This window comes from Aquila chrysaetos, chromosome 5 (genome assembly GCF_900496995.4).
Source record: "Aquila chrysaetos chrysaetos chromosome 5, bAquChr1.4, whole genome shotgun sequence".
NCBI lineage: Eukaryota > Metazoa > Chordata > Aves > Accipitriformes > Accipitridae > Aquila > Aquila chrysaetos.
Window position 1 is genome coordinate 9,844,409 of NC_044008.1, and position 26,077 is coordinate 9,870,485.

General features: G+C 39.4%; 1 protein-coding gene across 4 annotated transcripts in view; it reads left to right on the forward strand.

Annotated features, from left to right (window-relative positions):
* SEMA3A (semaphorin 3A) overlaps positions 1–26,077 on the forward strand; it is a 335,619-nt gene that overhangs the window by 143,939 nt on the left and 165,603 nt on the right. Inside the window, exons 1-2 of one of the 4 annotated variants that reach the window (XM_030015368.1) lie at positions 20,756–20,830; positions 21,677–21,874. In XM_030015368.1, the coding sequence (XP_029871228.1) occupies positions 20,809–20,830; positions 21,677–21,874 (220 nt within the window). In that variant the 5' untranslated portion in view covers positions 20,756–20,808. Of the gene's footprint in view, positions 1–20,755; positions 20,831–21,419; positions 21,522–21,553; positions 21,875–26,077 lie in introns of those variants that run through there. The other 3 variants (XM_030015367.1, XM_030015370.1, XM_030015369.1) reach the window with 3 other exon arrangements.

A 26,077-nucleotide genomic window follows, 5' to 3' on the forward strand; every position in this document is an offset into this window, starting at 1 on the left:
TCTGTGATTCATCATTATCTCTGAGCACGTGTGTGACCCCAATAGCTGACTTGAGAGGAGCTTCTCTGTATCAGCATCACAAATTGGCCCTGCTAGAGAATGATGAGTTTCCGCTTATCTGAATTTTAGCTTTTGTCCTTTTTTATGGCTGAGCCAGCACAAGTTAAAAGCAGGGGTTTCGGTGGAGGCAGAGCTAAAGTTAGACTTAATGTCAAGTAAACTGGGAGTTTTCAGGTCAGGGAAAGCACAAAAGGGCAGTGGATACTAATCCAGCTAAGGGCGATATGTCCTGTATATCTGTGCTTTGCAAGCAGATACGTCATATGCACCATGAGTTGCATGGTCCTTCTGCTTGTGTTTGAGAATCCCGTTAAGCTGTATATATGATCACATTTACAAACAGGGGGAGAAAGAGGTTGCCTCTATACACATTAGCCTAACATCAAATTTCTTTCGTTATCTGTCCTAGTAAGCAGCAACCACAGTCTTGGTTCTTGACTGCATGGAGAACAAGGAAGGAGGAAATAGAGTCACCAGCCTTCCTAGCCCCCATGGAAGAGCCACCCTACATTTCATGCTAAAGCTAACAAGCTCACGAGGCAACGTGCACCAGCCTTCTCAGGGGCATTGTGGGAATTCAAGCAAACGTTGTCTCATGACTACCCAAATAGTAGTCTGCTTATTTCATCAAACAAGGTCTCTAGCTTGCTCGCTGTTGGTGCAGAAGACATGCATACACCTGCCATACATTTGGCATCAAAGGCATTGCAGAGCTTATGTTCCAAAGTAAACATGCAACTGATAGCAAAACACAGCAATCAAAAGCAGACAGTGCTTCAACTTGATGTAATGTAAGAAACATGAATTTGTAACAAATTCGCTGATTTTATTTTTGTCTTCTAGTGCTATACAAGAACATTCTTTTGATGATAATTTGAGCAAACAAGAAGTCTGTCGAAACTTCTGTAGTTAGAACAACAGGAGTTGGATAACATTTTTGGCTTGTGAGGTTGTTTGTTTCTTTGTTTGTGTTACTGGTGGCAACTGGAAATGCTCACATTACCCAAAGCGATGGGAAAAATTGTCAGTATTGCAAGAGTACCCACTGCCCCCCTTCCCTGAAGGAAAACACTCTCCTTATTCATCTGTGAAATTTCATATACCTACAGCCTTGATTTGAGATTTGCACCGTTAGAATTAATAGTGTTGCTAGGGATTGCACAAGAGGCTTAAAATCCGTGACTCAGACTTTATCCACCTAATACCTGATCTGTTTTACCCACCTAATCTACCTCTCTCTAGTTTGCATTTACCTGTCATAACTAGGATAAAACAAGCTCGTAGGAAGAAGCACAGTCATACAGTAGCCATTAGAAAGATTTGACCATAAATGGGAGCAGTCTAAAATTTAAGGGGTCACCTTAGCTTCCCACTCCAGCAAAAGCTATGACTGACTGGAAGATTAATAAAAGGAGGTAATCATTTACAGCTTAGTCATCGAACAATTCTTTGAAGTTTTCTTTACATGGAGATTTTTTTTTAATTCATTAGTTAGCTCTGTTAACATTTCCCTTCCAAAATATCATATTAGTGTGAAAATAGCAAAGAAAGGATCACAATGAAGCAAAGTTTTTATGACTGTAAAATTAATCTTCATGGAAAAATGGAATTCCCAGTTGAAATGGGTAAGAAATCAATAAAAGTACTGGAGTGATAAAACACCATTGTCAGGGCAGGGGGTCTTCGCGTACATACTCTACACAAACGCCATTCAATGAATGACTGTAGTGGGATCTTTTGTCTCCAGATAGTAATCAGATGACTAAGGTGCTATCCTATAGATGAAATGCAATTGGATTAATTTTCAATATACTACCTGGTAAATCATTATCGTGTATGGATACACATGAATTTTGTATCATGTATGATACACATACACACACACATTAAACTGTAACTAGATCAACTGCAAATACACTTTTGAAACCCTGGTTATACAATAGAAGAATGGGGAGAATTTGTTATTAATGATCTAAAGAAGCAAAGATAAGAGATTGTCAGTGATTTTTCACAGCAGGATAAAAACCCCAGCTATGTGAACTGCAGAAACTACTACCTGAGTAACTGCTTTTGCTGTACTTACAACACAGCTGTTCTGATGATGGAAGTAGCATACTAGCATATTTTAGACTCTTGGACTAAACCCCATTTTTTTTAGAAGATAAGATATAGCCTGATATGAGAGACTGAATGAAAGGTCTGTAAGTAGTACATGAATCAACTGTAACCATTTTGGGGCAGATGTTTCTTTATAAAGTCAGTGGCTTGAAGGTTCATTCTCAGGAATATCAGAGGCAAGAGTCCACCCAATCTACACTACCTGTGAGTAGCAATACCCGTCAGTGGGATTCAAAGAAGCAGCTGATTTGTCTTGCACCAAGCAGCTTATCCTGGTGATGTTAATGCTACAGGAAGACAACTAGAAAAACAAGTTATAGAAGGAGTTGGAAAGGCAAGTCAGAGTAGCATTTTTCAAAACAGCAGGAGCACTAAATGTTTCTAATGTTAATAAAAGTGTAGGAATACTATTTAGATAAATCTTTTAAAATAAAGATTAAATGGTTCATCTGCGTGGCACTTAAATGTTTTTATTTTCATGTTGCTGTGGCTCCCCTACTGCTCATGTTTTAGCCATGAAATTGAGTCCGTTCGTCTACTTTTCGTGCTTTTCTTAAAACTCACTCTCAGATGGGCAAGAGATGAGAAATAAGGATATTGCCACGGCTTTTTTATTACTTTGTTACTGCTGTATTCCTTCAAAATTGCCCAGAGTTCAGATATTTGAGTAAACTGTGCATCATTTAGCTCCTGGATTTTCTAACTGAGCAGTACTATTTATATGAGACACCACATAAAATTAGCACTAATTCAACAGACATACTAAAAATGTAGAACCCCATGTCTTCTTTTCACAGACAAGCATCAAAAAAAATTAAGAATCATTAGCATAATACAGAATTTCAAATATTTATAACCTCTTTTTTTACTTATATTTTATTCATTAGTTGTAAATGCTCTAAAGTGACCAGCAGACTCTGACATGCTGTCCCAGAAATCTTCATGTCTTCCGTTGGGACCATCAGTCTCATTTATTTTTGGCTATGCCATGCCCACAGGTTTCACTGTGTCAATTTGCTGCAACTCTTACCCAAGTGACACTTCCTTAGGGGAAGTGACCTTTTCAAATGTCTCTCCAAGATTTGTAAATATATTACCCTTTCTTTACACTCTGCATCAGTTTGGAGTGACAGTTTCATCCAAAGTATGCCACTGGTGACCATCTATTCTCACAACATATTCTCACTTCATTTTCATAAAATGGTGACTTCTCTTGGTGGCACCTGGTTAAATTAAGTTTTTCTTTTTTTCCTAACTGTCTCTTTACTTTTAGTGTTGGGTCTGACATCCTATTAATGTTTTCTATTCTCTGTGGAACAAATAGCACCCCATGTCAGATCCATTGGTAGCAGTCCACAAGTAAGTCATGCTTAACATCATTAAGAGCATGACTCCACAGGTTTTTTGTTAGGTGTTTTGGTTTTGTTTTGGTTTGGGTTTTGTTTTTTTTTTTTTTTCCATTTCAGCACCATTTTCTTGCTTACCTATAACATTAGGGATAATATCAATTAATGGTTGCCTTCTAAACCTGTACTAAAACTGCTTAAAATAACACTAGCTAATCTGTGGCAGAATTTACTATGTAATGGGTTTCTATTTGATGTAGAGCTGGTTTAGCAAAAAAAGATTTAGTACATATGGCTACATGTTTAGTTGCAGTATTTTCTGCTAAAGTAATCTCTAGCAAGTCAGTGTTATATTCTAACACAAGTATATTTGTCCTTGCCAACTTAAACAATATCTTCTATGTCTGCTTTCCTTCAAGGTGCTGATTTTCCTTTATCATTAGCATGACTTTATCACTCTTTCACTTAGTTTTGGCTCATGTGGTAATCCCTGCCAATGTTCTTTATTTCACTGTTCACTTTAGGTTTTTACAAAATATTTTTGCCCTTCCTCTAAGGTGTTTTTGGACCATAAAATGACTTTTACATATCCTTTTGAATATATATTCCTGTAACACCTTTGCAATTGCCAGGTTGTTTCCTTTAAATAAAACACCATATAGCACTGAATAGTCTCCCTTGAAAAGCCCTTGGAAAATTCTGATCCTACCATTCCATGCTGGTAACTTTGATGATTTTCCACAGTGTTATCTCAGATGTAGCTCTGGCAATCTCAGTCCACATCTAACCTGAGACCTGATGAGTTTGTTCATGTGTTGACGACTCCATAATCTGGTAATAGAGATTGTTCCACTGCATGTTTGCCCAGACAGTGTTACTGTAGTTATTAAATCTTTCCCACTTTTTATCAGTTCGAAAGTGTAGGTTTGTATCTGAAAAAATAATCATTTCCAGCTTCTCAAACATTGGAACGGTTTGCCAGATCCCCTTCTGATAGCAGTAAGTAATGTCTGACCAATTTCATTTTAAAAGGGCATAAAAAGAGTTAGAAAGAAGGATGTGAAGCTTCTTATTTCCATTGCTTAAGGTCAATGCCTCCTTTTGAGCAGACTGCAACTCATTTTTGGTTAGTGGTTAGTGTGGTTAGTGTGATACATGAACCAGTGCCGATCATTTTCAATCACACTACTGTAAGTAGACTCTGCCAGAGCCTTTCTTAGAACTTTCATAGAAAAAATCAGATTTATGCTTTCTGGTGTAGAAGGCTATGTATAACTGGGTCTTTTAATAAACCTATCAGTTTCAGAACCTCTTTAAGCTTCTCTAAGATAGCCATTAGATTTTTTTGCACAGTTTAACTTAAGCAGCAAGATTTATCACAGATGTCCCTGTATGATTTAGCATTGACAGGAACTTGGGAAACTTTTTGTTGCATCAGGCATTTTAGCGATGACTTCAGCTTTATTATAATCTGCACTTATACGTAGTTGTGTTAGGGTCTCCACCAGATATGTTATGTCTATTATACAGAACCTGCATTATGGTTATTCAGATTTGGGTCACAATCTCTGTTTCTTCTCAAAATTCCAACAGCTCAGAGTTGTTGGTCATGGCTGTCTAATGTTTTATTTTGCTTTTCTAAAGCAAAATATTACTTGGGCAGGTCTTAGTATTGTCTGTAGTGTAGATCTACAACTTGTGTTATATAAACCAGCTATGTACTGCCTAAAGAAATATATCATTTAGTCCCTCGCCCCTTTGTATGTTTTCTCTTTTCCTGGATAAGCTGGAAAAAAGTCTGTGAGCCAGAAGGATTTCCCAGGTGATGCACTGGTCCAGGTCTCTACCTTCCTCAAGAGTCTCTTAGGTCATTCTCTCCATCATGTCATTTAATATGTGTACAATGAATGTAGTTATTATTTTAGAAGTATTGTGTAAATCCATTTTTCTCAGGGAGGCCAGTTTTAATGAGGGTGCACTGTGCTTCGGTTTTGCACTTGCATAATAAATCTGATATTCCTGGGGTGAGTGTACAGTTTATCTGGAGAATGAGTGTAGCACACTGAGGCCTCTCATTGCCCATCTTTTAGCTGCTGGTGCTACATCAGCTCAATGGTGGCAGGGACATATATTCAGATGTACCCAAGAAGACAGCAGGGGAAGCAGGCAGAAAGCGCTATGAATACCACCTTCTTGAAAAATGTACTTTGCTTGGCGTTATTCATACAAGGGTGCTAGGGGAGTCACTCTCTTTTCACTGCAAACTTGATTTTTATTACACCGAGACAATGTTGGGAAGAAAAATTTAGCCAAGACTTAGGCAATCAGAACGTATGAACTCAGATATTGCTGATGATTATTCTGCCAAAGTTAAAAATGTTGATTTTCTTCTATGTTTGTATTGAAAAATCCTCCCTCACCTTTAAAACTTTTGTGCTCTTGCTCATATACATGCTCATATACAAATGACTTGCGAGTCTCACTATGTAGGGTGGGAACATTTTATGTGGAGCCAAGTTAAGAACTCCTCCTTCCTAAGTTTACGTACTTATTCGGCTGCTTTCTTCAACTGTAACTGTACTGGCTCATAGTTATTCCAGATTTCTTTGGCTCCAGTACTGCATGTGATTCCTTTACGCTCACAGGATTTGGGGTATACGTAAATGCAATACACAGATTATTCATGGCAGCCTTAGAAGCTCCATGGTGGCTGGGAGGAGGCCTCTACCTCTACCCTCAAAAATTAGAAGTGATTGGATGGGGTTTTTTCATGTATTATTGGCACTATTTAGCACCACTTTGGTAATTTTTCTGATGCTTTCAGTCTTCTTTTCAGGTATCTCAGCTCCTTATTAAGGCTACTGCTCTTGCGTATGGCAGGTGCATTATTTCTACTGAGCGTAAATAGGATCAACCTTCTAATTCCGCTATTTTTTATGTCCATATCCCAGAGCCATCTCCACAAGCAAATGGACAGAGCATCCATTTGTTTTTCAAAGTACAACTGTAAGACAGCTTTTACTCAGGCAATCAGATTTCCATGTTATACATTGTTAATGACTATTATTCATTGCATTAAGGTGATACATAGAAATGCCACCTGACAGCAGTATTCCATCTTGCCACATCCCATGTAATCAGCAAACGGTTCACACAGCTTTTGGTCTGCATCTAAAAAGATGTCGCAGAGAGAATATATCATATACACTTTAAACACAGATAACTAAAGGCTGAAATTAATCCAAAACACTGTGACCCTTCTCTAAGAAAAATAGGGATAAAATTTCTATCATTACTGAAAGAACTTTCTTGCTGTAAAACTCAGCTCAGGTTCCAACGGGTGTAGGTAGAAGACAGAGATATTTCTTCATTGTTGATTTTTTTAACCATCTGCCTCCCCAGCCCTGGAGGCTGTTCACCTGTGGTCAGTAGAAACACAGAGCAGAAATACAGAACTGTAAAAGCATAGTAGAAACAGAGAATCTAAATATGATTTTCTTTTCTCCTGAAGTAACTCTTCATGTTCCAGAGACATTGGAGAAATATCTTTAGTTTTGAAAAGTAGGTGAAATGGTGTGTGTGAAATGTTCTTCATAAAAACAAATTCAGTGAAGCTAACCTAGTTTTTGAAAGGGAATTTATTACGCACTGAAGAATGACATCCTTTTAAATACATAGAAAGAAGCAGCATAGATATAGCAGTGTATACAGCAAATCTTGTCCCATTCACTTAGCTGTGTTGTGGATGCATTATCTTCTGGTAATACAGCATAAGACAGTCTCTGTGCTTGTGCAGTTTTTGTTTCTCCTTTGACAAACAGTGTTATGACAGAATTTTTTGTAGTGTGAACTGTTGTCCCAGAAAAAGTACTAGAAAATCCTTTAAATGGTAAACGCCATCTGCCTTGGCCAGATTCCTCAGCTGACCGATGGATCTGTAACCCATATTGTTGGCTGTTCTGAGTTGAAGTTTGTTATTTATTTATCAGCATTATAACATTAACCTGTTCTGTTCCAGACACTGCTGATATTCTGGTTTACAAGTGCATAACAAAGACTTTCTTCTGACTGAGAGGTGTCCTAACGTAAATTGCTGAAATGAAATTACAGCATTTCCACTAACTCCCAACTGCCGTGAAGGAGGCAGAACCCTGCTGTTCTCTCTTAACACAATTTTCTTGGTTCCAGAAAACAGCTTTTATCTGATACTAGCTGTGGTAGTAAAAATTCAAAGTCGGAAGTGGATCACAGCCAACTCTTCCACTTGTGCACAAGATAAGTATGCCATTAACCATGTCTCTTAAAGTTATTTATCTCACGCAAGCAAATGAGTTCAAAGCCCTCCATTTACTGTTATATGATTGTAGATATCTGCCATCAGGTCTTTGCTGGCTAAAGCTGGGCACTTGACAGGGACAGAAGTGGAGTTTGCAGTCCAATATGGCCCATGAATATGGGTTGTTTGTAAAATAATATATGGCAGCTAATAAAAACATATGCCCTCTTTCTTTTTTTTCTCTCACTCTTTCTCTAAGTATAGATGAAGCACAAAATTATCATCAGCCCTCTCCTTTACAGCTATGTATCCTGACATTGTGCTTTCCTCTGTTAACTTGAGATCTCAGAGATACAAGATGGTCTAATATACATAATACTCACATTGGATTGGATTTATAGCATTTCATGGGCAAGTTTCTTCATCTCCGTATCTCTGTTTCTCCCATCATTTGACTCTTTCAGACTTTTTCCTCTTGGAGAACGTACAAGATACAGTACAAATATCAGCTCAAACATTAATGCTGTTACTAATCATAACATCCTCCAGGAAGGGCTTCGATTTCTTTCCCCCCCACATAAACAGCCTCTGAACTCAGAGAACTTCACTAGGTTTTGGGTTTTTTTATCAATTTCTTTCTTCCTGCTTTTCCCTCCTGCCTCTGCTGAGATTTCCAGCTAGAATGCTCAGTGCTAGGCATCGCTTCTGCGATGTGTTGCATTGACTAGGGCTTCAGCAGCGAATGGAATTACTGTGCAGTGGAGGGACAAGAAGTGTAGCCCATAGGTGCTTTTTGCATTGGTGACAGAGGTATGAGCTCACACATTATTACCATGCACTAATGATAGGCTGGGTGTTCACACAGTCAGGTGATGCATAACAACTCACATTTACACAGTTCTATACTCAGCCCTACATCCTGAGCCTCAAAACACAGCCTGCTAAGTAGTCTTAAGAGGTTTCATATTTCAGAAAAAAAAAAATACCGAACTATCCAAGTGCTAAGCTACCTGTTCTGCTCCCCAGACTGTTTCTATACCTCCAGAGCTGTTTCTAGGCAGGTAATATTAGTGCCATTAAAGCCTGATGCTCAAGGGTGCTTGCTACACCCCACTTAGCGTGAACAAATACTCCTTATGGCCTTGCAGGTAACTCCATGCCCTAAATCTTTACATGTCTTGCTTCTACCTCAAACCAGCTTTGAACAGGCCTTTGGTGCTCTAGCTTACATGAACGCAAAGGAAAATGTTCCACAGAAGATACCAAAAGTCCATAGAGAAAAATGTTCCCTGTAATTTCAGGTATTGAAAAGGAGACCCTTCCTTATTTGTCTACTCCCACACAGAGACCCAATAGCACAAAATTTTAAATAGTTTAATTCCCCAACTTTAAACACACAAATAGTGCTTTCCAAGAGGTTTTCAGAAGTGGTAGCTAACTTTACATGCCTCCAAATATAACATTTTATGAAAGACATTTTTTAGGGCACCCATTATTTGAAATTCAGGCTCTTCTAATTTGGTTCAGATGGAGGCATTCAGAATTAATACACGCTTATGAAGATGATAGTACGTATTGCGCAAGAGCAGATGTGTCAAAGGGAGCTATGTAACACATTTTTCAACTGCCAGCAAGAGTATGTTAATGACATGATTGTGTGCAACTACAGTGTTTTAACTTAGCTGCTCAGTGATTTTGCCTGTAACATGCTAGGTACTACCATGATAATGTGTAAGCAAGAAAAATACTTGAAATAACAACAACAGCAACAGCAACAATAATAATAATAATATCATTTTAGGTATCTTTACTCTAAATGTTAGAAAAAGATAAGGAAGAATTACAATCACATACACACAAAAAAGATCTAGAATGTTTTATCATACAAATCAACACAAGATAAAATGAAAAGGTCAAATGCATGAGGATGAAATAGCGTGCACAGAAAGCTTGCAAACTATTTCCTAGTCTCCAGACTTGAAAATGGCAGAGAAGAACATGTGGCAATTATAGAACCATTTTTATTGCTTTAAAACAACACAGTTTAATTGGTTTGATATAAACATTGTAGCATATCTCAACTATGAGCAAAGCAGTGTACTCAATCATGTTACTTTTAATGGAAATAGTCTTGAAAATAGGTTGCGCAAAGAACGTTTGTCATAACTGCTGGCCTAGCAAGTCATGCAAGCACAACTAGATAAATAAGGTAATGTGTCCTGCCACTGGTAACTTAATCCTCCAGTATATTTCATTAGAAGGGTCTTAATTTTCATCTGAATGTCTCTGTCTTAATGAGAATGAGACTTGTGTTTGGCTGGAGCCCAGATCAATTTCATGCAATAACAACAGTAACCATCTCAAACTTATCCTTTCCAGTAATTGAACTATATAATATGTTAAAAAAAGAAACATATAAACAAGCAAACAAGTTAACAGTCTCTATCAAACTGTACTTTGAAAGCTTTGTTTCAGGAGTCTTGAAAACGTGATCAGTGAAGAAATATGGCTTTTGTGGCAGTGGCTGTTGCATATACAAAATGTTGGAAGAGATTAGTAAAATAGGTTTTGCATTTTTCATGCTGTTTCCACAGGAGATGTGCTGAAAGCCATAAAGATATGCTTCTTTCTCCAACTAATTTATTTCACATATAGAATAATTTGCGGGCAATAAATCTAGGATGGATTTCCATGGTAAGGCCTTGGTGTGGCAAACAGAATGGATAATAACTTTATCCATAATGTGGTTGCGGTATTTTTATAATCAGTTTTGTAATGTGATATCACTGGAGAGTATCATCAACCAATGTTCAATATTAAACAAAGTTTTCCAAAGCAACACATGCTTTATACTAATTCATGTCATCAGAGATCCATCTTATGGTGTAAGAGACTCATCTTGTGTGCACATGGCTTTCAAGGAGATGATAGCACAGAGACATTTACTTTTACGGTTCTATAGCTGGGCACTCCAGATGGAACATTTTACCATAGCAGGATATTTTACCAAGAGGAAAATAATTCCTTCACCAGCCAGAGTTCTCTTGACTTAGGAAAACAAAACTTGTGGAAGGGTGGGAACTTCTGAGCTCTTTAATGAGAAATAATGACTTTAAAATAACAATTGCAGCAGAGAATATTCACAAAATATTAGTTTATTTCTTCCACCTGTTGGTTTCTATGTTTAGCATCTTATAAAAAGCAAAATATTTAATTTGATGAAGTAATTTCCTTAGAAAAATCTATTAAAGAAGGAAACATGTTGAAATCCAGTCATTTAAACAACCTAGAGTTTAATATTTGTTAAAAATAATTTACAGCTCAAATCTCTGTATAATGGACTACTTAATCATGAAACTTTGAGTCTCTAGAAATCGTGGTCCTGCATCCGTCCGAGTTTGTCATCAGGCTTAAGTTTAGGCATAGACTGCCATTTTTCAAATGTTTTCAGCTGTCAAGAAGAGGAGGTTCAAGCAACACAGCATCTGATACCTGTTTCCCTAGATTCCTATTTTTCTCGGAGGTCCTTCCTTAAAGTTTGAAGTGCATTAAAGAACAAAAATTGGCTCTCCCTGATTCTGGATTTTGCTGGCTGTCCTACTCATAACAAAATTTCAACACACATGGGCGCAGATCCAGCAAAGCATGTGCATCATTTGAAACCTATGAATAACTCCAGTTAAAGCTGCCAAAGATGGTAGGATGAACAGAGAAACCACTGAATTTCAGAGCAAAAATACAGGATGAAACCATATCCTCAAACACAAGACTGCAAACTTTAGAAGGGTACTCACTCAGCACTTGTCAAGAAGGATGTTGCTTTTCAGTTTATTCTCATAAATCATTATGGTATCTGAAATTCATTGAACAATTCATGAGAAATATATTTGCATTTGATTTTCCTTTTCTTAAGTTTCTGCTTGTTGCGACTTTTAACTCCTGTGGGAGACTGGACTGAATTGTATACGTAAAGCTTTCTACTTTGGCAAAATCATTAGACTTGCATAACCAAGCATTGGGTAGAGAGTGGAAATATTTTTAAAGGTCAAATCATAAAACTGTAAACTCCAGAGGGAATTATCTCTAGGGAGTTATATCAAGTGCACCACTCCCTTGTATGAAAACTTAATTGATGTCACTTGGTTGAAATTATTATCTCTTGAGCTGAAAGTTGATACGACGTTATGTAAGATATCAGAGTAAAATACATTTTTCGGATCAGATTTTAAGCCCAGCTTGTAATATCACAATTGGTCATTGTAAAAATGATTATTATGTCACAAACAGAGGATTAGGATGTCAGGTGGAGAATAAGTGCAGAAGCAGATAAATTCTTAAGAAACAACAGTGATTCTGTTTTAAAGCACTATCTTCAGAAAGAAAGAATGAGAGAAAAGAAGTACAGGAAAATACACTGCACAGAAGAACGCTTGTTTCCAAATAAGATATTTCATAAAGTTTTCCATAAGGTGACAGCTGCTTTTTCAAGCACCACATTCTGTTCTCCCTTACATCAGTGTGAATCCAGAGGAATTGCATTTGAATTGTTGTTGCTTGGGATTGACATCAGGGTAACTGAGAGTAAAATTTGGCTTTAATACATTTTCTCAGAAATAGAACCCATTTATTCCCTTCAAAATAGAGAAGGGGGAATTACCACACATCATATGACGTCATGTATCGTTCAACACTTTGGAAGAAAAATGGAGAGCAAGATTTGTTTGAAGTCTGGGGTGCTGGTTTTTTCCTCTTCTTCTCCTTCCAATTTTCACAATTTATTGTGAAACCCCCCTCTGCTGAAGCACAATATAGACCTTTTGGGCACAAGGGAGCTCTCCGAACAGTTGGTTTTGCCATCATAATAAACCCTTTAAGGACACTAATTCTAGGCTTCAGCACACTGTTCCCTGTCGTTAGCAACATCACGCAAGGAGTTTCAAGCTCTTTAACAGCTAAAAGGGACTGTTTAGAACAAAATTGTCATTGGTAAACTTAGGTCTGAGGTGGAACACTGCTTCAAATGGGTAAAGACTGGACTTGCGTGCCTCAGCTTTCTCAATTTCATGTAAAGTCACCTTCCTGAAGTCACCCTGTTTTCCGTAACTTTGTCCCATGGGGGCGGGGGGGGGGGAGGAGGAGGGTGAGATTTCAGCCACTAAAAGCAAATGACAAGTAGCTTCAGAACCTAAGTACTCACACACCAACCTGCTGTCTTCATTTGTATTCAACAGATGCCTCGTTTTCTCCCCCTCACTGCCTAGTCTCTGCTGATCAGTATAAACAATGGAATTTTTGTCTTTATGAACATATTCTTGTTCTGTTTCACTTGAAGGTAGAGACAAACATGAAAAAAAAAGAAGAAAAAAAAAAGAAAGAAGAAAAGCAACCTTCATAGACATATATTTATAGTTTATAATATTGTTATGTAAAGCTTTAAGAAATACCCTGGAATTTGGCTGAGACATGCATGAAACCAGTACACGATGCATATAAGCTTTAAACAGAAAGAAACAACAACAACAAAAAAGAAAACCTGAGGGAACCATCTGTGAGATATTGTGAAATGCCAGGGAAAATGAAGATGGCTAATTATGCTAATTTTGTGTTATACAATCCATATACAACGTGTATTGTCTCTATGTGTGTATATATATAGATAGATACATAGTGTGCATGTATGAGTCCAGTCTTTTTCCATTACTATTTTTATATGACATAAAATATGCTTTAATTACACTATTTTGCATGTACAGAATACCTGGCTTATTAGTATATGAAATTTTTCCTAGTCTGATCACAAGTCACTAAGGTGTTGCTAAGTAGCTAATTCTCGTCCAGAATTAAGAATTTCTATTGTCGTGGGAAATATTTACTGGCAGTACCAGCATCTTTGTCTTTCCTTCTCAGGTACAGGGAACCGGGCAGGCTCTGTGATAGCAGAAAGATGTTATACAGTGTCAGCAGATCTGCATTATCATATGATCTCCAACAGGGTGTCAGGCTGCCGTGGTGCAGTGCTCCTCCCCACATCTGGCCATATGTTTCCTTTACCACTTTTACCACCTTTACCACCGCCGTTAGTCCTCAGTCACCTGGTGAGCTGCTCCAGGGAGCTCTAAACACTGAAACTGCAGCTTCATACCCTGCTTGGAGAGAAAAGAGGGAAGATGGACTGTAACTGTTCAGACTTAGGTTTGACTGCACTTTCACCAAGCTCAAGTGCTGGTGGAAAAAACTCATTATAGAGTCAGGGTTGTGTGTTTTATTACCTGATGCTCTTTGTAGTTATGCTCTCTGTATGCACGTACAAATGTCAAAGTAGCAAAGTATTTGAAGTATTTCTAGAATGCCTGAGAGACAGAAAACAAGTTGGGGTTTCAGTTATTTTCCTAGAGAATTGCTCTAATGGTATATGTGTGTGCACGTGTTCAAGCTACGTTTGAATTTCCACAGACAAGATTTATGTGACTGACTGGTTTAGCTCCATCCTAACTTTGTTTCGGATTTCAACACTTCAGGAGAGAGAAGAAATCTTTCTTTCCTGTGTCTATATTTACCTGCCTAAAATATCATGAACTCTGATGTCGGAGAAACAAATAGGAAAATAATGTAGTGGAAAGCTTTTCTGAAATAGTTACAAATTCAATCCAGAGAAGGGATAAAGTTCCCCTCCCCTGCTGAAATCCCTATTCACTGGGGATTCAGAGAGGGAAAGAGAGAGTTAGTTAATGCTTTCTTAGAGCTTGTTTTTCTTTGAATTCCCCCCCTCCTCTTCTAGCACACACTTATACATATTGCCGACTCTAAAAGCATTCATAGAGGTCACATTATTGAAAGTTCAACTAAGTTTTCCTAAGCTATCACAGTTTACCTACCATTCCCGGTTTCCACAGCCTGTCTGGGTAGTGATTAAATAGCTATCAGTTTTGGCATCAGAAGCCATAAACTGACTCTTTAGCCCCTACATTTTGTGTGATATTGTTTGATCTTCCGAAGACGATTTGCACCCACACACTCTGTTCAACAGAATCAGACGTGTAATTTGTCTGTGAAAGAAACATCCTCATTAAAAAGTTTTTCAGTCTAGAAAGTCAAATAGGGCAGATGTATGAAGATGACAGCCGGTGGTTACGGTTTTGTTGGTCTCACGTCTTTGTCATATACTAATGAACCACTCAGCACAAGAAGAAAAAAAAACAGAGGGAGAAGAAGAAAAGTCCAGAAAAAAACAATAATCATAGCAGATGTTGCATACGCTTTCAGTTTGTGGTTTGCTGCAATTCACCTGGACTATTTAAAAGCCTGTGATGAATGGGTGGCACACAAGATAGTGTTGTGTCTTTCAAGTCTTTGACAGTTGGCAGTAAAGGTTACTAAGCAAAATTACATAGGGCCAAAAGGTTGGCCATGATGGATCCCAGATACAATAGAACTGGGGATTTTCTGTATACGGAGTGATAAGGAGGGACTTTTAGGGCTGACAGGAATGACTTGCATACTATGACAAATGAAGAGGTAAGGATGCGACTGTTGGCATAGTACGTGAGAAACGCAAGATCAATTTCTTGTCATGTTAACTTCTTAGTGTGAGGCCCTGAGCAAATCCCTTAGGATCAGACCTTGAAAGGTATATAGGGGTCTAAAGATGCAAATCAGAACATAAGGGGACTTTCAAAGACAAGTAGGAAATCCTGAAAACTATATTTTGATATTGATCTATATCTTATTTTTCTGAGTTGTAGCAGTTCCCTGGGTTTTATGCAGGAAAATATTTTATGTATCATCAGTTGTTCCAATTTTGAAAAAATGTGGGTGATAAAAGCCAAAATTGGATTTGAACGCCAAAGTAACTGAATCTGTAATACATTTGTGTGTAATACACCTTGCAAGCTGGCTCTTCAGCCAGCAGTGGGGAAAAGGACAGGACTGGTTCATAGTCTCTCTTTTCAGAGATCCACCAACCATTAAATCTGTTGGGTTAGAGGAGCAAGTCAGTCCGGAGCCAGTAGTTTGGGAGGAGACCTTCCAGCTTGATTAGACTTCCCTCGACAAAGTTCAACACATCAGGCCTGGAATAGGATTTAAGGAGCCAAGAGTTTCATGGCTGCCGTTGCTTTGTTTTCCCCTTTATAATGATTTTTCTTAAATTGGCTTTTCTCTGAAGAATTAGAACATCAAATATTTCTTTGCATTTCCCTCATCTCCTGTAAAAAAAACATATGTCCTTGCCAGGATTTCCTCAATGAAGGCCCAACAGCCAATAAACATAAGCAATCAGAGGGACGGAAGTCTCTGTACTTGAAAGTTAATAGACTTGGAAGTTCTGTTCAATTTGGATGAGTACCCCAGAGCTAATCCATTGGAAACAGAAGCTACTGACCCATACCAGAAGTTGGGGAAAATAAGCTTTTCGTAACTCTTATTGAAGTCACATGCCTGGCACTGAGCTATTAAGGTGGGTTTCTTACCATGGCTCTGGGTATCAGTTGCCATACATTTGCATATGAGATGAACATCAGGCAGCAGAGGCCAAGGGAATAGAAAAGGTTTGTTTAGGTTTGAGGAGCAATCTGAAAATGCTGCTGTTCAGACAGGCATATAACCTGTCTACAGAACAGGATGCAAAGAATATTTTTGAAGAATTTGATGAGGTGTTTAATAGACCTGAAAGCATTGTGAATAAAACACATCATACTGATACAGATCCCATTATGCTGCCAAAAGTACAAGCATCACATATAGTACAGTCTCATTAGTCCTGAAAAATGAAGGAAAAGCTGATTGTGAAAAGATGGTAAGATGCAGTGTTATTGAGAGAACGCAGATACTAACTGGTGTGGTTAGCAACCCAATCACATGCAATAATAAGAAATGTTACGGTTTTATGTAGATTCAGGAGATTTGAATAAGGCTACCAAATGCAACATAGCCCAAGGGAGCGCTGGTGAAAGACATGTCTAGACTTCCAACAGCAAGAATATTTCCAGATCTAGATGCAAGCCCGTGATTTTGGCAACTCCAGCTTGATAAAATGTTAAACTCTACACCTTCAACTCCCTTTTCGCTGATGCATTTTTAAGTAACTTTGCTCTGTGATTGCTTCAGAACTTAAAAAGTGCCACTCCACAGAATTTTAAATCCTTTGAAATCCAGGTGGAAGCAGCTATTTATAACCTCTTGAGCTAATGTGATAATCGTCAACACTGTAAAAATAATAGCTGATGTCCAGTTCAGCAGGTCAGGATATCAGAAGCTTTTTCCTTCACTGTGGAGGCCTTTTATAGGTTCCTTTCTTTTTTGTTCTTCCATAAGAAAAAGAGAAGAACAACTGTGTCAGCATTTAGCTCTATGTCAAATAGATTCCAGGTTTAGATTCCTGTCTGGTATAGGCAAAGGACTTGAACTTAGAGGTAGAGCTTCATGACATGTTGCCTTCAGAAGTGAGGCCAACATCCAAAGTTCCTTTGCATTGCTGCTTTTCCCCAATGCCAGTTCACAACTCTTTCTACTCCATTGGCTGGTGCATGCACTGCATCTGTATGAAAAACAACCCCTTTCATATGCCCACAAGGATTATTTTTAAGCATTCTTTTCCACCGTGCTTCTAGTATGTCCCCACAAAAAATTTGTTTTGTCCCAAATGAGAGAGTGGCGGTCCATGACATAAAAGCAAAATGAGGGAGATGAAGTCTGGATATTCTGAAATGGGATTTTGCTTCTGAAGTCAGTATGTTGTGAAATTGCATCCTGGGTCTCTCACACATCACATGACAAATGCACTTGTAATTGGGCTCTAGACTGAGCCTCCTTTCGGGCCAATAATTATTCAGTTATTCTAAAGCGTGTTACAAGTATCATTATGTATACAACTGGAGCAATTTCAAAGGGACCCTTTGCAGAATTGTAAATATTCTGCTTATCAAGCAACTCGTCTGCTATGGAAGAAAATAGCAGGGAGTTTATCCAAGTTAAGATTTCACATTTCCTACAGGAGTGTGTTCTCTAGGGAGGTTTTTAGCAATCAGGTACAGACTGAGAGGGGTTTTTTTCTCTGACTTTAACCAGAAATTGCACACTCAACCCAAGAAATCTTTCCCTCAAAAATTACTGGATTGGTACTGCATATCAGAAATGGATTCTGGTAATTCCTGCATAGTTCTGAGAAGGACCTGATCACATCAATATAAACAAGTAATGACTCATCTAAAACACAGGAAACGATTCTGAAAACATAAGTACATTTTTAAAGCACACTAAAGACTTTCTCAGAGCAGTTAAGCTTTCAAGAGCTTCTAAGTATAAAAATCACAGCAGCAGCAAGACGGTTTAAAGTAATCATGAGTCAAGTAATACTATTTCTGAGTAATGAGAAGCACCAAATGATGCCAACTTGTAAGGGATTGAAAGAGTAATTCTGCATGGATGGTCAACAGCGAAAGCCCAGACACGTCCAAGTATACCTTTTTGTAGGATCTATCAATGTAAAGTTGCTGCACATATTGAAAGGTGGTATTAAAACTCCAGATCATAATGCCACACAGCATGAGACCAGAAATGTTAAACAGAGCCCACAAGTGCCTATCTGTGTTTTGAGACATAAAACACTATATAGAATATCATATAAATGCCATTACAGAAAATAAAAATAAAATCTGCAACAAATAGGGGAAATGATGCAGAAGAACTGTTACTCCTTTTGAACTTGCTGAGCAATAAAGGAAGAATTAATTAAGCTAATAACTGTGGTCTTCTTTTCTTCAGGGAAGAAGGGTATTATTTGAAGAACTGAGGAAAGTTTGGATTTTACTTTTCCCTTCTCTCTGAACTCAGCTGCTAGATCACTTTCAAAAGACCAAAGAAAAAAGGTGAATAGATTGTCATTTGAAAGTGAGTTGTTGCCCACCCTAAATTCCCAGAGTTGACGTTTCTGGCACTTGCCGTAGGAGCGTTGGCCAAATCATTCCTTCTAAGCAGAGCCCAGTTTCGCCTTGGCAGAAGCAACATATGGCAATGGGTGTCTTTGAGATATAAAGCCTCTTCAAGCACCACTGAAGTGCTGCCATTGCCCCTCTCCTTATAAGGGGGTGTAGCATATGCTATACTGACTAGCTGATTAGCACTACTTAGCGCTAAATAGCAGGAGGACGACCCACAGGATGAGTTTTTACCCTTCTCTGTGTCTTTGGACTGGCACATCCCACAGAGCAAGGCAAAATGTGAGTGGTCTCTCACATGAAGGATGCAAAAAGTATCTCTCATCTCTCCTAAAATGATGCTGTATTTCATCTCTCAGATGCGATCTTGGATAAGTTAGTACTCGTTGTATCTAATCCATCTGTTTTCTGGGCAAAATATATATTGACTGGGGACCGTGATTTGTTTATTTGGTTGCTGTAAAATAGTCTGGAGTGTTACACGTTCATTCCACATGAGAAAGATAGAATTTTAGCCCTGCACTCTTTTTTCCTTATAAGGAAAAAAAAAAAAAAAAAGTAGTTGTGCCTTCTTTATGCAACTAGAAGTAAATTGAGTGTAACAACATCATTGTAAAATGATGTGCTTTATAAAGTCCTGAATATGGTGAATCTTTTGTGTTTTGTTTCTAATTATTTGCTCAATACAAAAGGATAATTCATTAGGCCAATTCTCCAAATAATCTCAAAGTGACATGAATTCCTTTGCAGAGTGAATGTCTGTAGCAAGTAATCCATGGAAAACAGACAGGCGTCTCTTGTCATTTTGGAGCTCTAATCCACTGCCTGGAGCATGAAAATGCTCAGGATAACAAGTGTGGGAATGACCAAAAGCAACATTATTTTTGGATTTTATTTTCTTAACAATGCTGCTGATCAATAGCATTGCTGAATCTGGCAGATACAATGCCACAGAATTAATGAATTAAGCTCAGGAAGCAGAAGAATTTGTTAAAGAGGAGAGGGGAAAAGCCCCTTCTTTTCCACTGGTGTGTGAATATTAAGCAATGAAAGCAGCAATGACAGAATTTTAGCCCTTGCTTTACCATAGCACCAAGTCTTGTTCTGCATGAGTCTTTACATTTTAATTAGAACCACACTGACACCCGCATTTTCAACTATGAACTTCAGTTTCAAAGTTAAGGCTGTTTCCTAGATGCTGGTTTAGTAGCTAGGTCTGAACACAGAAAAGAGGTGCAGTGTTCTGTAAAATACAGAGTGTAGTGTGGTCACTATCGGTGGGACTAGATAACTGGTTTTCAACCAGCAGTAAATAATGGTGAAGGGAAGGAAGAGATCTCACTGAAACACAGTAGACTCTGTCACCATAAAGCACTCAGAGACTCTCTTTTCTAGAAAAGTATAGAACAAAATAAAGAGGGGTCATCACACTTCTTTGATGATGCCAATGTTTTGTAAAGGTCAATAGCCAGTGTTTCTGTCAATATTGTATTAGGAATGTAATACAGAGTAGATATCTGTATAAGACATTACATTCCAAAATGCGCATTAAATTGATATTCAGCACAGCATGGAAAATTTAATAAACCATCACTCACTAGAAGGGGGTTGTTCAGATGTGTGGGAGGGGAGAATTTAAGGTTGCTTATATGTTTGTATTTACAGCTCCTCACCATTTGGAAGACCTGTGGGGATTTTGTATGTCCTTTTGTTTAAACAAACAAACAAAACCCATTATCTAGTTTCACTGCATAAAAGTGTAAGATTATAATAATCACACAGTCCTAGAAACTGGAAGGTTTGGAAGGTTTTTAACTTATAAGAACACTTCAGAGAATACTGCAGTGTAATTTATAAGCCCCTCTAGACCTGTATATGTCTTGAACTGATTGTTGAAGTGGGCTTTACTCGGAATGTCTTTTGCTGGATTGGAGTAGCGCAGGAGGTGGGGAGGGGCGGGAGGGTTAGAGCAGCCTTCCCTAACAAGGCTTTAAAAGCTTCAGTGGTGAAGTTCTGCTGGTGGAAGACTTTGTTACTTGTTTGTAAGCGGGAGCAGCCCGAAGAGGATTACGTTATGGGCAGGAGATGTTATTTACGTGGGTAGCAGCGTTGTGGGTTGTGTTGTGCTGTTGTGGTTTTTAAAGGGGGACGTGCATCTTTTAATTAGAACCGTAAAATGAAATTACAAAAAAAAAAAAAAAAAAAAGAAAAAAAAACCCCAGAACCAACAAAAAGACCCAAACCCAACAACCTGGACAATGACATAGGATAGCTCGTGAAATTGATAGCTCCGTGCCTTTCCCAAGCTCGGTGGAGGTTTCTGTTCCCTCCTCTCATCTCTGCCGCGATGTTTCTTTTTTTTTTTTTTTTTTTTTTTTTTTTTTTCCTTTTTGCATGTGTGCTGTGACAGCAGGGGAAGGGGGGGGGGGCGTGGAGGGGGGGGCTCGTCGAGCTTTCTTTCCTGCGCTCCCATTGTCAGCCGCTCTCGGGAGCGCGGGGAGAACCGGTGTCCCCCGTGCCTCCATGTGCGCGGGGAGCGCGGGGCTGCCGCCGCGCCGCGCCCGCCCCTGCCGCCCGGGACCCGCCCGCCGCGCGGGGAGCGGGGCGCCGGCCAGCCCCGGCCCGGCCCCTGCCCCTGCCCCGGCCCCGGCCCCGGCCCCGGCCCCGGCCCCGGCCCCTGCCCCCTGCCCGCGCCGCCGCCCGCCGCCGCCGCCCGCATCATGCCGCCCCCCCCCGCCCGCCCGCCACTCGCGCCCGGGGGCTGCCTCCTTTTCCGGCCCGCGGCGTGTGCGTGAGAGGGGCTTGAAGTTGCCCCGGCGGCGGCAGCGGCGGCGAGGCGGGGGGCCGGGGCGGCTGGCGGCGGCTGGCGGCGGCGGCGGGGCGCGGCGGGGCGCGGCGGGGCGCGGAGCCCACCCCCATCACCTGTTACCTCCGCTCCCCAGGTTGCCTGAAGTTCCCCGGCGGCGCCCGGCAGGACGGGGAGCGCCGCGGCTCCGGCTCGCAGGGACCCTACAGTGGCTGCCGCAGCATGGGCTGGCTCAGGGGGATTGCCTTGCTTTCCTTGGGAGTATTACTAGCAGGAAGAGTGAACTGCCAGCATGTGAAGAATAACGTGCCGAGGCTCAAATTATCCTATAAAGGTAAGTCTGTTGTTCTCTCTCGTTCTCGGTTTTCCTCAAAACCTCTCCTCCTCGCCCCGCCGCTGCCCCCTCTCCCCACCGTCCTCCCTGGCTTTCCTTATCGTCCGTCCAGCGGGGGAAATTGGCATTAGGGGAAATCGCTGGAAAGACACTTAACGAGCCGCTCCGGGCTACGGTCGGTACCACGCAGTTTAAACGCAGACAAAGAAGAGTTAGTTGCGTTTGCCGACGAGGACTCCGGATCGTGCTGATCCGCGGAAGAGGATTTTTTCCAGTCTGGTGCTATTTCACCGGACTTTAAAACGATGAGACGTGTTTGGCCACCCAGCGAATCTCTCCCGGGCTGGGCATGCGGTGCAGCCACGGTACCAGATCTGTTTCAAACGGCAGGGCATAGACGAAGATTTATATTTTCTTTTTTTAGGCATGAAGTGGTTAATTTTCAAGTCATGAATATTCAGTTCGTACAAATCTGACAATCAGATGCCTAACATAAGCAGTAGATGGTGGGTTTGCCAAGGAACTATAAACTGAAAGGAACAGATCAGTCCAGAAAAGGAGGAAAAAGGCTGTTATGCACCAGAAAATACTGCCCGTGGATGTTTAATGCAGTGCAGTTTATTTGAACTGGCGTTGTTTCTGGCGTAGTCTGATGTATTTCATTAGGGATCACAGGGAAGGTGTAACTGAAGAAAGAGAGCCCTGAGATTACGTTTACGTTTGAAATTGTGTAATGCCACTCACGCTGCAATTGTCAGCAATTAACTTTTGTATAATACTGCCGGTACTAAAGGAGGACTCTGAAGTAGGCAGAGTCTTTTCTTTATCAGCATAGTTCCTCTCTGAGTACATTTTCAGAAGAATTCACCGAATCTAGAGAAGGTGCAACTGGGAAAGAAGTTTGAAATGTTGGAGCTCTAGAGTATATTCTTAGAAGGGAGATCCATACATCTATGTGTATACACGTCTCTCTGAAGAGCTGCCTTCTCATAATTCTCGGGTTATTAAAGGTTGAGAGAAGGAGCAGCAGCTACGGTTCTGAAAGAAGGGAGGAAAAGTAACACACTGCTTCTACAGTGGGAAAAAAGAGAACATGCGTGTGCATGCCTGGTCATAGATGTCAATCTCAGTTTATAGTATAGTGTCAATACATCTCTTGCCAGTAGAAATATGTTTTCCAATTTTCTTCATCTTTCTCGTGCTGCAAATGAGAGGGGGAAGAGTCCTCTCTGATACAAGGCAGACGTCATTTTTGCACTTCAGATGAAAACCAAAAATTAAACACCTGCAAAACTTGGATGCACTGTAATAAATGCGTGTGCAGGGTTTTATTAAAGAACACATATATGCATATTTGTGTGTGTTTAAACTTGAAAAGATATGTATGAAAAGAACAGTTTAAGGGGTTCAGAATCTGTTAATTTGGTTTTCATAAGAAAAGCCACTTGTATGTAACACAAAATTGATTATTTTGAATAATGGAGCCTGAAGAAAGCTTCTACCTTAACTACATGTTGTATGTCAAAAAACTCATTAAAAACCTCTTAATTGCTTCCAAACTTTTACAATCATACTGAAACTCAGATTAGTATATAGAAGCATAAATGCTATAAAAATATCCTGTAAAGGGGTTTAATGGCTAATTAATGATTGTTTATTTTTTTTCACCCTTTTAAAGTTTATTGATGGCTCAGGTCTGCTACCCCTGCTCATACTGACTAAATTCACAGAAACTAATTTCAAAGGATGGCCAAATCTGACTGATAGTCATTTTCTTTTTTTCTTTTTTTTTTGTTGTTTTCTTTTTTTCATCCCGCTGGTACTGTATCCCTATACAGTTTAGCAACATTTTGCTACTCTGCTGATTGGTTGTTTTCCAGTTCTGCTCTTGCTGGGAGCAAGGGTCTCTCATTTCCATTTTTTAAATACATCAGACATCAAATTTTAATATACAGTGAATCCTATATGAGCAAAACAGGAAACTGAAAGGAACATTGAAACTGTTTTTATAATTGGCTGATCCTTGTAAAAAGAAAATGAGTTCAAACGCTAGGCAACCCTATTTCCTATCTAGTGAAGAAAGTAAATGCATAGTTGATTCAAAGCAAGTTGAAGTCTGAAGACCTACAGGAATTCACACTCTGGCCTTTGATTCATAAGCATACTTAATCACATATTTGACTTAAAACATGTGTAACCCTAAAAATCAGATCAGACTACTCACGTGCTTAATGTTAAGTACCAGTGTAAATGCTTGGCCAGGTCAAGAGGAGCCTGTTGCCTGTGCTGCTGCATTGATCCCTAAGTATGGGCATGTCATTATTAGTCAGGGAAAACTAAGCCTTATCAGGTGGTGCCTTTCCAGACAAATTTTGCTTCCAGCACAGTATTCTATGCACAGATCAATGTTAACACCTTGCGTAGGAACGGCTTTAAGAGCTGTAGGTATTGAAAATATCTCTTTTAGGCACTGACTGAATACCTTACATGCTAATATGTGTCTCTCACCGTATACCTCACTGCTATACGATTCACCTCTGTTCAAACTGCTTGCAATTAGGAAAAGAAGCTACCCAGTTACTTACCCATTCTGCTTCTCCATGAAGAGCTGTGGTTGAGTAAAATAAACTTATGATATTGCAAATAAATGTGCAGGGTGAAAAGAATGACCCAAGTGACTTCTCTTTTCAGTGACTGTCATTGTGCTTTCTTTTAACATGCATGCTTGGTTTTTTTGCCTAAACAAATAGCTTGGAGCTAATTGTCAGTGCTTTATTTCAAAAGAAAAGCAAGGATGTATTTTAACTTCTTGTTTTTCTCAACTAATTAGATGTCAAACACGGTTAAAAAGCTTAGGCGTTTGCTTTAAAAGTTAGCGAAATGAGTCATGAAGGGTTAAATCCCTGCCAACCTTGATTTCCTATGGTCACTTGTTTTCAAAGGTCCAGTATTAGCTCTGCCATTTCCCAGGTTGCTGGACAGAAGTTTCGGTGAACTGCTATTCTTGCTTCCTCTTAACTTCTTGTCACTCAGTCTGGCAGAAGATTAGAAGCATCCTACGGGGCATGTTACGGATAGGAAGAGGAAAAGAAAGTGTATAAATGCATATATTAAGGCCACATCTGCAGGCTGAAAACATTCTTTCTGTTTATTGTAAAACAGAGGTCTGGTTATTTGGTTTATATCACCTTGATTTTGGTGGCATATTAAAGGAAGGTAATTTGAGGAGAGCACTAGGGAAATCCTTGTCCAGCTGAAATCTGTGGTGAAACTCCTGTTCAGTAGCATCAGGGTTTTGCTCCATGCATTTTAAAGTTTCTAAGCATTTTCATCTTAGTGCATGGATTGGAAAGGTTTTGCACAGATGATATTTATCTTCTTATTTCAGTCAAAGGGAATTAATATGATTAAAGGCCTGATCCAAAGTTCATTGAAGTCAGTAAGTTCTGGATCATAGCCTAAATGTGGTAAAACCAGCTATAAATCTGAAAGCTTAGTTGAGCCCGTCAACCTCTGAGCTCCTCTTTTTGTGTCCTTCAAAGACTTTGTGTCCTTTTTTGTAAAGTAACAAGAAATGTCATTGTTGATATGTCAGAAGTAAAGGAATCTTTCCTTAAAGAATGTAGGGGATTTTGTTGTTGTTGTTTTTTGGGGGTTTTTTGGTGTTTTTTTTTTTTAATCTCATTGGCTTCAGTTTTGGTGTCAGTGGTAAGTCTCTGTGTTGTGTCACTAGGTCACAGATTCTGTTCAGGAAACTTCTATTGAGCACATAGTTCTCAGAAAGATGGTGATCAAGTTGAGTGTGCAAAGTTTAAAACAATAAATATAGTCTTAACTCCAGATGGATTTCTTGTACCGTTTATTGTTTCCTATTTTCTTTTGCTGTCCTCTGTATAGGGAGGTAAGGGCACAAACAGAGATGGAACCAGCGACAGTAACCTTTAAATATAAACATATAAGCCCAAAGAAAGAGAGAGTTTCCATTAATGATTCCTTGATTTACAGATTTTTTTCTAAGGCAACCCCAATGATAAATCTTGTGAAACCAACTTTCTCAAATCCATCTGTCGCGTCCTATTTGTCTATTGAAAATTACTAAATGCTGTAAGTATGTTTTGTAAGAGTACATGTGTGGTTCTCCTTTGTTATTGTTGCTCAATTGGATACATATTACTTGAGAATAAGTAACTGGAAAAGCATTGC